The 13,348-nt window shown below is 42.2% G+C and overlaps 1 protein-coding gene across 3 annotated transcripts in view; it reads left to right on the forward strand.

The window, feature by feature from the left end:
- Lsm14a (LSM14A mRNA processing body assembly factor) overlaps positions 1–12,570 on the forward strand; it is a 38,676-nt gene extending 26,106 nt beyond the window's left edge. For 2 of the 3 annotated variants that reach the window (XM_028754156.1, XM_028754153.1), the window contains 6 exons: positions 125–190; positions 4,569–4,751; positions 4,856–5,027; positions 5,597–5,828; positions 9,135–9,191; positions 11,238–12,570. In XM_028754156.1, coding sequence (XP_028609989.1) covers positions 125–190; positions 4,569–4,751; positions 4,856–5,027; positions 5,597–5,828; positions 9,135–9,158 — 677 coding nt within the window. In that variant the 3' untranslated portion in view covers positions 9,159–9,191; positions 11,238–12,570. The remainder of the gene's footprint in view (positions 1–124; positions 191–4,568; positions 4,752–4,855; positions 5,028–5,596; positions 5,829–9,134; positions 9,192–11,237) is intronic. The other variant, XM_028754155.1, reaches the window with a different exon arrangement.
- The last annotated feature ends 778 nt before the right edge of the window (positions 12,571–13,348 follow it).

Below are 13,348 nucleotides of genomic sequence, written 5' to 3' on the forward strand. Positions count from 1 at the left end.
TGTGTGTGTGTGTGTGTGTGTGTGGTGGGTATTGTAGGTGTTGTCATCTCCCCCATCCTAACTTTGCAAATTTTTTTGCTTATATATTCTGAATTTATTTGTTACTTTGCATGTCTTTCTATAGCTGAAGTACACAAAGTCCCAAGGCCAGAAAATGAGCAAGTCCGAAATGACAGCAAGAGGCAAGTTGGTGAGTTACCTGCATGTGACTGGTTTGGGCTTGTTTGATTTGAGGGGTTTTGTTATTGGTTGGTTGGTTGTGACAGGTCCTCACTGTGTAGCTCTGGCAGTCTTGAAACTTTGCCTCCCAAGTGCTGAGATTTAAAGATATGTGCCACCGTAGCCAGCAGCTACTTGGATCTAAAAGCCGTGTGCCATGAATCTCAATAGGAGAAACCATGTCAAAAATGCATACTTGCTCCTGAAAAGAAAAAAGGCGGGAGTCCTTTGAGAACCTCAAAGGACTGATCACATGTGGAGTGGATTTGTTGTAAGTCTGTACATGTAGCAGACTCTACATAAATACATGCTAAAAGATGCTTGTCAGAAATCAGTGACATCTGAGTAAGATCCATAATTTGGTTAATAAACTGCCAGTGTCCACTTTCTAGTTTTGCTCATGTACAGTAGTTCAAATGTAGGGAACAAAGCTGGAAAATGGACTGTAACACCAGTGTGCTTTTCTTTTCATTCTGTCTGTCTGTCTGTCTGTTTTTCGAGACAGAGTTTCTCTGTGTAGCCCTGGCTGTCCTGGAACTCACTCTGTAGACCAGGCTGGCCTTGAACTCAGAAATCCGCCTGCCTCTGTCTCCCAAGTGCTGGGATTAAAGGCGTGCACCACCACTGCCCGGCTCTAAGTTACATTTTTTAACTTGGAATAGTTTTAGATTTTGTTTTCCATTAGTAGATTGGAAATCGACAAAAATACACTAAATATTGCTCAAAAAATGTAAAACCTTATTAAATCAATAATCATGAAAGAAAATGGAAATTTCTTAAATAATTTCTTTATTCAAAAAAAGCAAAAAGGGGGGGCTGGAGAGATGGCTCAGTGGTTAAGAGCACTGACTGCTCTTCCAGAGGTCCTGAGTTCAAATCCCAGCAACCACATGGTGGCTCACAACCATCTGTAATGAGATCTGTTGCCCTCTTCTGGTGTGTCTGAAGACAGCCACAATGTACTTACATACATAAAATAAACAACTCTTAAAAAAGCAAACAGAGGTTGGAGGGACAGCTCAGAGGTTAAGAGCACTGGTTCCCAGCCCCTCCATTAGGTGGCTCACAACGTCTCTAACTTCAGCTCTAGGAGACCCAACAAGCATGCGGCACACATACATGCGTACAGGTAGAATACTCATACACGTAAGTTAAAAACCAAAAAGGCAAAAACTGTTGGTCTGTGTCTGGTGGTCCACTTGGGAGGCAGAATCAGGAGTTGGAGGCTATCCCTGTCAACCCTGAGTATGCAGTAGTTCCCAGGGTAGCCAGAGCTTCATAAGACTCCGCCTTAAAACAAAGAAACATTCATTTCATCAGATTCAGCAGCAAGCACCTTTATCTGATCAACTATCTTGCTGGTGCCTTAAATGCTTTTTTCTAAAAAGATTTTATTTTGGGGCTGGAAATTGCTCAGCAGTTAAGAGGATAGTGGTTGCCCTTCCAGAAAACCTAGGGTCCTCACCATCCCCAGGGCACCCCACAACTCTCTAACTCCGTTTCCAAGTGATTTACATTTTTTGAGCAATATTTAGTGTATTTTTGTCGATTTCCAATCTACTAATGGAAAACAAAATCTAAAACTATTCCAAGTTAAAAAATATAACTTAGAGCCGGGCAGTGGTGGCGCACGCCTTTAATCCCAGCACTTGGGAGACAGAGGCAGGCAGATTTCTGAGGCCAGCCTGATCTACAGAGTGAGTTACAGGACAGCCAGGGCCACACAGAGAAACCCTGTCTCGAAAAAGGAAAAAAAAAAAAACCATACATATATATATCTTAGATGATGATGATTAAAAAGTAATCTTTGTATTTATTGTTAGACATCTCAGTATGCTTTTCGAGGCTTTGTTTGTTTTGTTTGTTTTGAGACAGGGTTACTCCATGTATCCCTGGCTGTCCTAGAACTCTCTTTGTAGACTAGGTTGGCCTTAAACTCACAGAAATCCCTCTGCCTCTTTCTCCTGAGTACTGGGATTAAAGGCAAACACAAGTAAGAGCACTGACTGCTTTTCCAGAGTTCCTGAAATTAGTTCCCAGCAATCACATGGCAGCTCACAGCCATCCATAAAGGAATCCAATACCCTCTTCTGGTGTGTCTGAAGACAGCAACAGTGTACTCATATATAAAACAAATAAAATTTTTAAAAAAGGTTTATTTATTTAAAAAAAAAAAAAGGTGAACACTGCCACCGCCCATCTCCAGTATGCTCTTGATTTTAAGTGTATGGGCTTTTTTACCTCTGCTTTTTCCTGTACTCATGTGTGGGTGCTGTGTGGCCTGGGCGGAAAAGAAAGAGCCTTCTTCCTTCATCTTTTTTTTGGCATCTATGTGTTGTGGAGAACTTGCTACATTTTAAACAGGTGAACGTCTTCTCACAGTAATTGGCATATTTTTATCATTGGAGGTTATCTAAGGGGCCGTACAAATGCCTCCGCAGTCTCTTACAGAGGAGCAGGGTTTGGTTCCTAGCACCACACCTGGTGCATTTCATAACTCCAGCTATTTCCAGGGAACCCAGCACCCTCTTCTGACTCTGCAGGCCCCTACACATCATAGACATAAATAAAAACAATAAATCATTAGTTAATAATATGTGAAATGATAAGTAAACTTATCTTAACAGTGTCCTCCAAAACTCACCATCTGTGTTAGAGGTAAAGCTTAATGGTAGAATGCTTGCCTTAGGTCTCCAGTATCACAAAGACAAAAGAGAAGCTACGAGCTTCACTACCCTCCTCCACCACTAAGGGTCACTAACAGAACAGTGAATCTTCGTGGATTTTACACACATAGGTATTCTTTCTGTGGGATTTGAAGGTGACTCAGGCCCTGTTTCCTGACATGTAACTGAGTTACTTTTAATAATAAAATTGAGTGTGTTAAAGACCTGCTTATCTAGACATTTCTGGATAAACTGCCCTGCGGTGTATGCTCGCACTGCTCCATCCTCGGCAAACAGTGAGCGCAGACCTGTTACCTTGTAGTCACTTCTGATTTCATTTGTTCCAGTATGTTACACAGTTCATATAACTATTCAGTTTGTACTTCATGAAGTTAATCCTGCTTTGTGTTCTGCATGTTTTTGAGTTACACTCACACCAAGAACTACTCCAGATTCTGGGTTGTTTTACTCTTAGTCACTCGTGTGTTGGATATTTGGGGTCACATGTTTTCGTGTGAATTTTGCTACACTATACTGTGTGTTATCTCTGAGATGATTGGCTGAAATCCTGTGGGGGTGTTACAGAAAGAGACCTCGTAGATTCAGTGAGACTTGACTGCATGGAGCCGGGTAGGGGTGAGCAGTACAGGCAGGAGGTGCGTGGAGCCAGTGAGGCCTGGCGCCTCTCTGTCGCTGTGTCTGTGTTGTGAGACAAACGTTTCCTGCCGTGCTGGCCGTGCTGGCCGTGCTGACTAGTGTGCACTCACATTATTATTGTGCCTCTTGTTTCCTGGTCCACAAAGGACCTGGCACGTGGGTTTGAGGGAACAGGGCAGAAAGAAAAACAGAGCTTGGGTTCATTCAGTGGTGAAAGCCCCAAATCTGTCAATTATACATCTATTTGTTGTGCTCTTCGTAAATGCAGCTATAAAAATTATAAAAGCCTTCTATGCTTTTTTTCATGTATAAACTAACTTTTAGCAACTTATTCTTTTTGTTCTCTCTGTGTCTCTGTTTGTGTGTGTGTGTGTGTGTGTGTGTGTGTGTGGCCATGTGTGTGCTACATTGTTCCTGTAGAGGTCAGAAGATGACTTTGCAGGAGTGCTTTGTTTTGTGTTTGATGTGTGTATGCGCCAGTGTGCACAGTATAGATACGGAGATCACAGGACAACTGTGCAAGTCAGCTCTCTCTCCACCATACAGGTCCTAGACCTATATGTATTGTACTTGGTCATCAGGCTTGACTGTAACTCCTTTTAAGATTTTTTTTTTCACCGGGCGGTGGTTGCACACACCTTTAATCTCAGCACTTGGGAGGCAGAGGCAGGTGGATTTCTGAGTTGGAGGCCAGCCAGGGCTACACAGAGAAACCCTGTCTCGAGAAACCAAAAAAAAAAAATTTTTTTTCTTTTATGTGAATGCATGTTTCGCCTGCATGATTGAATGTGTACAGCATGAGTGCCTGGTTTCAGCAGAGTCGGAAGAAGGCATCAATCACTCCCTAGAACTGTAGTTTTGAGTGTAAGCCACCATGTGAATGCTGAGAATTAAACACAGGTTCTCTGCAAGAACAGCCAGTGTTCTTAAAAATACATATAGATCGTTTCATACAAAGACCACAGTACTGTTTAAACCTGCTAATACATACTGAATATTTATTGTAAATACTCTTTATTAACATAGTTCCTGGAGTTCCTTCTGCTCCAAGAAGAGGACGTGGGGGTCATCGAGGTGGCAGGGGGAGATTTGGTATCCGTCGAGATGGTCCAATGAAATTTGAGAAAGACTTTGACTTTGAAAGTGCAAATGCACAATTTAACAAGGAGGAAATTGACAGAGAGTTTCATAATAAACTTAAATTAAAAGGTAAATTTTTATTTTTCTACTCAAAAATGATTAACTTGATCTCTGAGTTAAAGATGGCCTACAGAATAGATGTGTAGAGTCTTAACTTGCATGTTTTTCCTTAGAAGATAAACTTGAGAAGCAGGAGAAACCTGTGAATGGTGAAGACAGAGGAGACTCTGGAGTCGACACTCAAAACAGCGAGGGGAACGCCGATGAGGAAGACCCGCTCGGGCCCAACTGCTACTATGACAAGACCAAGTCCTTCTTCGACAACATCTCTTGTGACGATAATAGGTACTGGTCTGCTGCCCACGTCATGTAACCTTTGTCCTGACGGTAGCTCAGTGCCACCGGGAAGCAGCTGTTGGCTTGAGTGTAAGCATGGATAGGGAGGCCTGACTACTAGGCTGCATGATTGGTGAATAGTGTAGGCACTTGATAGGTTAATTTCATCAGGTCCAGAGATTGAGCTAGGATACTAGGTAGGACCTCCACCTCCCAGCTTCTCTAAGCCAAGGCTTCCCTACCAGCTCTGTCCTCTTTTCTATGGGCTGAGTGAAATCAGTCACAAGTCCTTGGAGTCTTGATTATCTTCATAATTAAGGCTTCATGAAGGCTTTTAGCATCTTTTTATCAATTGTATTTCTAAGGCACTAGCCTCTGTGTCATGTGAAAACGTACTACAGGAATGTCCAGAGCTTGCATGCCATGAGAGCTGGGAGAGTACATTGACTGCTCTTTTTCCTTCAGTTGAGCTTGAGAAAGAAAACAACTGAATTTATTAGGCGTTGGGGCTGCATCGATTTGCTGGGAGACGCACTGTTGAGTCGGCATGCTAACGCTCCTCTGCTCTTACACAACAGAGAAAGGAGACCCACGTGGGCTGAAGAGAGAAGGCTAAATGCTGAAACTTTTGGAATCCCACTTCGTCCAAACCGTGGCCGTGGGGGCTACCGAGGCAGAGGCGGCCTCGGCTTCCGTGGTGGCAGAGGCCGTGGTAATGGTCGAGGAGGAACCTTCGCTGCCCCTCGAGGGTTTCGTGCCGGATTCAGAGGCGCTCGTGGGGGTAGGGAGTTTGCAGATTTTGAATATAGGGTAAGTATAGCTGTGTGCTGTGGGGATGACATTCAGAACCTTTTACTTGTATCTATTTTGGCAGAATTATTTTTAAAACATTAGAGTAACTTTTAGTTTAACTTCTTGGAGAATATGCATGATTGGATTATTTATTTTAATTTAAAGGAAGTGATTTCTTGGCTAATGAACAGAAAAGGGTTGAGCGTGGGTGATGCCTGCCTTTAATCCCAGCACTGGAGGATCTCTGAATTCCAAGACAGCCAGAGCCACACAGTGAGACTTGTCTCAGAGAAAGAGTACTGTGTTAAGTACTTAACATCATACTGAACTAAGCAGTAGCTGGAGTGCTGCCTGAAGGTGACGAGTTTTGACTTTTTATTAGAGCCATGAGTTTAGATATCATGAACCAGTAAAATCTCTTAAACACTCCCCTCTCCACAAGAAAAAGGATCTGCTAGCAGTTAAGTTAGTGTTACCTTTTTTCTGTCTTTCTTTAAAAGAGAAAAAAAAATTATAAGAAGGACACTAAGGATCACTAAAGCTGTATAATAAAAAAAATAACAGTAGTATTGTCTTTATTTCATATTAATGAATTTTTACACTTCAACACCAAAGGAAGTAAAACAAACCCATACATCTGAAAGCATTGGTATTCGAATAGTAGTTAGTGAGTAACAAGCATGTTGTTGAATGTTTTTCACACTAACTTATTAAAGCCTCATGTCAACTCTGAGATGGATTCTATTATTGTCTAACTTTTACAAAGGAAACAGATACAGAGATGTTAAATACCTTGTTCAAGGTCAGAGAACCAGAGAGGGATGATACTTCCTGCTGAGACTAGCAGGTTGGCTCTTGAGTCACTGCTCTTAATATAGGTTTGCAGAGAACTAACTTGGCTCCTGTTTTCTCAGTAAGGCATGCTCTGGAGAACCATCCGGTATATTAGCATTCACTTGCAGCTGTGGGAGAACTCTGTGGCTCTGTGTAGTGTGTTTTTGTGTATAGTTTATCCAGTGAAAGAGGCCAGTCAGTTAAGGCAGGCATTGCAGCTATCCTATTAAAGGATCCTAGTTTATTGTCACGAAAATAGAAAATGGCAAAATTCTGTTATACAGAGATCCACTGATAATAACAAAAGACAGTTGCAAAATTTTGCTGATGGGAGTTTTGTTGTCCGGTTTTTATAACCAACTATTGTTGAGGGTCTGTGTAGAAGGACATTGGTGTTCACGGCTTTGGGACCGGCTATGTTGATTTTGATGTCTGGGACATTGTGCCCAGCCTCGCAATTCCAAGGCCCTCCGCTCAGGGCTCCTCACATCACGGACTGCTCGTTCTTGTCTGATATCTTAGAGCTACCAACGACCCCGTCACAGCTCAGTAGCTTTTCCTCAAGTGTTAGCCTCTGTGGAATATTTGACACTGATGATTAGTGATTAGATTTGACTTTAGGTCTGTCTGTCTGTCTTTCATTCTTCCTTTCTTTTTTTTTTTTTTTTCTTTTGAGATGGGGGTCTTACTGTGTAGCCCTGGATGTCCTGAAACTCACTATGTAGACCAGGCTGGCCTCAAACTCACAGACCCCTGCCTGACTCTGGGATTAAAGCTGTATGACACTGTGCCTAGCCGTAATTTCTTTAATACTCTTGTGTTTTGTCTGAAACAGCCTATATGTTGTTTCATGATCTGTTTTTCTCTCCTAGTCAGAAATCTATTGTTGTGTCTAGTCCTGTTGCCATTGGGGCCACCCTCTCTGCAGCCTTGTGCTTTTTTGAGTGCCCAGAATATTCCTTATCTTGGGGTTTTGGTGGGGTGTTTTTTTGTTTGTTTGTTTGTTTTGTTTTTCATTTTCTTTCTTGCTTACTTCTTTCTTCCTCCTTCCTTCCTTTCTTTCTTTTCTTTTTCTTCTTTTTTTTTTTTAACGTAATGCTGCCTAGACTGTTTAGGGGATTGGTAGAGGGTATCTTACACAGGGTCAGAATCTCAGTAGCCAAGGCTGACCTCAAATTCCTGTGTAGTTGAAGGTGATCATGAACTTCTGATCTTCTTGCCTCTGCCTCCCAAGTGCTGGAATTACAGGCATGGGCCACCATACCCAGATTTTGTGTGGTAGGAATTGTGCTTAGAGCCTCAGAAATGCTAGGCAAGCACTCTTCCAACTGAGCTACACCCCAGTCCTCGGTTTTCTTGAGAGAGATAGAGAATGTAAGAGTGAGCTGCTGTGTGTGTGCCGGTGTCACCCACGTGTGCTTTCTTGTTGAGATACTCCCTCTTTTGTGAGCTTTATAATTTGTTTTATGTCTTAACATTGCTTCTGCCATTTATTTCTTGAGTTCCACCTACTTTGTGTCCTTAGGCTGACCTTCCCCCATTTCTGGGTAAACCATATATATGGTGGAAGTATATGGCCACCTCACTACATCCATTCATTTGGAATGTCCCTACCAACTAAACGACAGCCCACAGATGAAATTCCTAACAAGCAGTTTGTGGCAGGAAGGGTTCTAGGGAACAGCCCACCCAGAGAGAGAAGGCATGACAGTGAGTGCTTGCCGAGGCTGTTCACACACCGGCAGCAGCTGGACAGCAGAGACAGCACTGCTGCTCACACCTTCCTCCTTCCAGTCCAGGACCCCAGGCCTGTACACTGAAGTGCTTATCCCACCCCAGCCTCAGTCCTGTCAAATAGACAGTCAGGATCAGCCATCACACCTAAGCTCCCTCAAACATTTACAGTGACTCTCGTTTTGTGACAAGAAGCTTTGCCCTTGAGCACCGAACTCATTTCTAAAGCTGCTGCCCCAGAGTGAAAGTTGCAGCTCTGGGCAGCCTTACTAACGGTCAACTTGTTCAGTGTTTGAGCCCTGACTGGCGTGAGTGTCAGTGGGAGAGGGGATGTCTGGACTGGGATAGGAGTGCAGTCAGCTTCTCTTTCATACACCACTGCTAAGTAGTTTCAGTGACTGTGGTGGGGAGACTATACACTCGAGTCTTATTCTGTCAGTAAGGGTCCTGAGACAATGAAGAATTTGGAATGGGGACTGGAGGTGACTCGGTGATTGAAAGTGCTTGCTGCACTCCCTGAGGACTCGTTTCTGGTTGCCAACACCCCTGTCGTAGCTGCCTGTGACTCCAGCGTCAGGCAGTCGGCTTTCACAGGCTTGCACTCACAGACACAAAGGAGATAGATATTTGATTTGGGTAGGTGGGGGAAGAATCTGAAATGACTCAGTCTCTTTCCTTCCCCTTTTATTTTCTCCTCCCTCCCTTACCCCCTTTCTCTCCCTCTCTATCTCCTATCTTTTTTTTTTAACCTTTCAGAAAACCACGGCTTTTGGACCCTAAAAGGTCTGGATTGGTCATACTGCTTTCTGAAAGGTAAAAAAAGAAAAGAAAGAAATTGGGAGGTGTGAAGGTTGGTTTGGTGGGGACAGAGGGTCATGTTTAGTTCACTTGTTTGTGTACTAGCTTGTACTTTGCCATGTGTGCTTCAGTTTAAAGTAATACTACACATAGTTTGGTATTGTACCCTCAGAAGAAGTCTTTCAACTAGGAAGTATCTGACCTACCATAACTGGGATGTGCATCTGTAAAAATTAGGTGTGGTTTGTTGTACACACCTTTAGTCTCAACACTTGGGAAGCAGAGGCAGAAGAATCTCTGAATTCCAGGTCAGCCAGGGCCGTTACACAGAAAAACCCTGTCTTTGGGGGGGAAAAAAAAATAGGTATGGCCATCATTCTGTGTATAAGAGGGATTGGCTCCAAGATCCCCATGAATCCCAAAATCTATGCATGCTCAAGTCCTTAAAAACAGCATTGTAGCTGGGCAGTGGTGGCACACGCCTTTAATCCCAGCACTTGGGAGGCAGAGGCAGGTGGATTTCTGAGTTTGAGGCCAGCCTGGTCTACAGAGTGAGTTCCAGGACAGCCAGAGCTACACAGAGAAACCCTGTCTCGAAAACAAAACAAACAAACAAACAAACAAAAACAACAACAAAAAAACAAAACCCAACGTTGTTTTATTTACATAGAACCCATCATATCCTCTTGCCTGTTTGTGGGTTCTAGGGATTGAGCATGGAGCGTCGCCTGTGCTGCACAGGTGCTGTGTGCCGGGCTTCACTGCTGCCTCCCTGTGTTCTAACCTGCAGATGACTTGGCAGACAGTCACGCAATGGGACTCGTGTGCAGATAGTCATTATACTCGAGATTTCTACATGGTTCCTACAAATGTAGACACTTAAACACACATGCGTAGTTTTTATCCACACCTGAAAAGATGAAGAGAATGGACTATGTAGCAACTGCTTGTCTGAGAGGAAACAGAAGCCCCTGGCTGCAAGTAATTCTTGAGTTTAGGATTGATCTCACTGGAACCTCCTTCAGAGCTAGTTTGCATTTCTTACTAGCTATAGTGTTTAATTTTCCCAGTTAAAATTTTTTTCAAACTTATTTCAAATTTAAAAGTTTTGTTTTGTTTTATTTTTATTTTTTATTAGCTTATAAAGACTTTTTTTTTTAGATCTCATCTTATATGCCTTAAAATGGCCTAGAGCCTGCTGTGTAACCAAGAATGACTGAATTTTTCTCTTGACCTCATGTTCATAGTGCTGTGACTAGAGGCATGCGCCACCACAACTTGTTTATATGATGGTGGAGATAAAGCCAAGGACTTCTTACATGCTAGGCTAAGGCTCTGCTACAGAGTAACGCACATCTTAACCTTTAGGAGGAAGTATTTTGGGGAGCTAGAGAGATAGTTTAACAATTGAGAGTGCTTGCCGCTCTTGCAGAAGACTCAAGTGTGGGTTCCAGGAGCCATATTGGGTTGCTCAGGACTCCTATGCCCACCTGGAACTCAGCTCCAGGGATCCAGTACCTTCTTCTGACCTCTGTGTGAAAACACAGACATATACACAGATAATAAAAGCAAAAAAAAAATTAAATGTGTTTTAAAGTTATTTTTTGAAAATATATTTCAAGTCCAGTACTGCTTCCTCCTAGTGTGCAATTTTAGAGAGAAATACTACTTTACCTTCTGGGTTATTGTATTGCTTGGTAAAAGATGTCAAAAATTTAGGGATTTTATGAAACTTTTTTCAAAAGAGTTTTATGAGACACCATGTGAAAGTTCATGTAACTGTTGTGTTTAAATTATTAGGGCAACCAGAGGTAGTGGGGTTCCCCCGTGCTTGTGTGTTAGGCCGGCCACTGCTGCAGCCTCCGCTGACTGGGACATGCAGTGAGTAAGCAGAGAGTTGGACACAGGCCTTAGAGCAGTGCTTCCCAATAACCAGTGGAACAGATATTTCTTCTGTGAAAATAAGAGGAAGGGCTGTATTAAGGTAGCCTAAATAAACTTGAGCAAACTAAGAAAAAGCCTTGGCTTGGATCATGAACTAATACTTCTTTCCCTTTTTAGAAAGACAACAAAGTTGCTGCGTAGTCTACAAACAAGTCTTTGAAAATAGGTGACTCCTAGCTCTTCATGGTCCTGGAAAGTGGTTTCAGTCTTTGTGAAGAATGAAGAAGTGAAGTTGCTGTCTGTCTGTCACCAGCACTGGGTTCTGTCTGTTTTCTGCTTCATTTCAAAGCTACACTGCAGTTGCTTTGGAGCAGGAAGGGTTGTCTTAAAACACAAACATACGTGTATGTGGAGTAGAGATGGTTATGATTTCCTTGCTTAGAGTTGAACTAAAGCCCGCTAAATGGAACTGCTAAGTATTTTTTCATCACTGAAAGGATTTTTCTTATCACTAATTAATTGTATTTGGCAATTGCTTCAAGTTGCCTGCAGATAGGCCGTGATACTGTGTTTTGAGCCACAGAAGGTTTTGTGTGTATGTGCGTGTGCGTGTGCGTGTGCGTGTGCGTGTGTGTGTGTGTGTCTGTCTTTCTCTTTTCTTTTTTGGAGATCCTATAATATGAGGTAGCTTATTTCGACACTTAATTAGGGTGCTGGATGGTAGAGAATTTTGTCAGTCAACTATGTACACAGGTAAATATTGTTTCTTAGGCAAAGGTAACTTTTTTATATAGTTGTAAAATTCCATTATATTCCATTGCCAAAGAAACATTAAGAACTTTGTATAGCTGTATAAAAAGCAACTAATTTTTTAAAGAATAAACGTTTTAAAGTCAGCACACACACGTGTCCTTGCAGAGGTCAGTGAGCTGAGGAGCAGGGATACGCTGGGTCTTTCCCCTTGCTTTCCAGGCTTAAGGTTTTTGATTTCCTTTGTAATGTTTGGAACACAAATGAAGATTTGATAACTCTATTCCATTATCTAAAAAACATAAATTATTCATGCATAGTATATGGATTTCATTTTGTAGCAAATCACAGGATTTGTTCAAATAACAGATATTTTAAGTGTATGATTGTAAATAATCATAAATGAGAATGTACCTCGATGTATTTTCAAATAAGTAACCTTCTCCTTTTTAAGACATTAAAACTCGTTGATACATCAGTTGACCTGTTCCTCCTGCTATGCCTGGAGTTCTGTTGTGGTAACACCCACTCCTGTTTCCTGTCAGAAAGATGGCGTCTCAGGATCATCTGGCGCCTGTAAGCATCACTAACATAGTGTGCGGGCCCATGGCCTGCCGATGACTCTGTACACGTTTGTTGCTAACTGTAAATTACTAATAAATCTTTTGATATTTAAGCTATAGTGAAAAAAGATCTGGCCACTTTGTGTTTTTAATAAAGGCCATGGAATAAAGGGATCCAAAGATTTCAATATTTTTAACTATATTGTTTTTGTTAACTTTCTCGCTAAAACGTTCGGTAGTGATAAGGGCATGGGAAACTGCACTGTAGGAGAATTGGACTACGTAAGGGTGGCTGATTATTTTTTAGTTTTACATCTTTTATATATATCAACAAGAAAATGTCTTGTAATTTGGTTTCATTGTTGAGATCCAGAACTTGACAGGCGTCATTTACTGTGAGTCTGCATGTGGACAACCAACCCTTTTGTAGGGTCCACAAATGAGGAGATTGAACACATTTTTAGGCACGCTAAGCATCAGACAGAGCACGTGCTGTGGTAATACTTGTAGGCTGAGATGTCCCAACCCAATTCTCCACGCTCGTGCAGAGTGACTTTGCACTTTTTCACAGCCCTCTGGGTCACTGGCTAAGGCATTCCTTGTCCCAATAATAACTAGCAGCATGGTGATCCCACAGTGCATCTTCCAATAGCAAGGCTTTTATCCGAAAACAGAATAAAATTGTTCAATGGAGACTCTTCTCAAAGTTCTTTCTCATAGGTAGTAACATTCTCTTCATGGGAAGAAAATGAAAAGCACCTTGAGTGTGAGATGCAGCGGTGGTAATGTTTGCCCTGTAACAGCTCAATCATTGTCTTAACAATTTGCAATATTTATTTCTTCTTGTACATGATCAAAGAAAGCGAGAAGTCCCTTTCTCTCTGAGCATATGACACTCCCTAATTAAGATCTGTGACATGAGGAGAAAAGATTGGCCACAGATTAAACTACACAGGAACACCCCATCCAGACTGC

This window comes from Grammomys surdaster, unplaced genomic scaffold (genome assembly GCF_004785775.1).
Source record: "Grammomys surdaster isolate TR1022 unplaced genomic scaffold, NIH_TR_1.0 125984, whole genome shotgun sequence".
NCBI lineage: Eukaryota > Metazoa > Chordata > Mammalia > Rodentia > Muridae > Grammomys > Grammomys surdaster.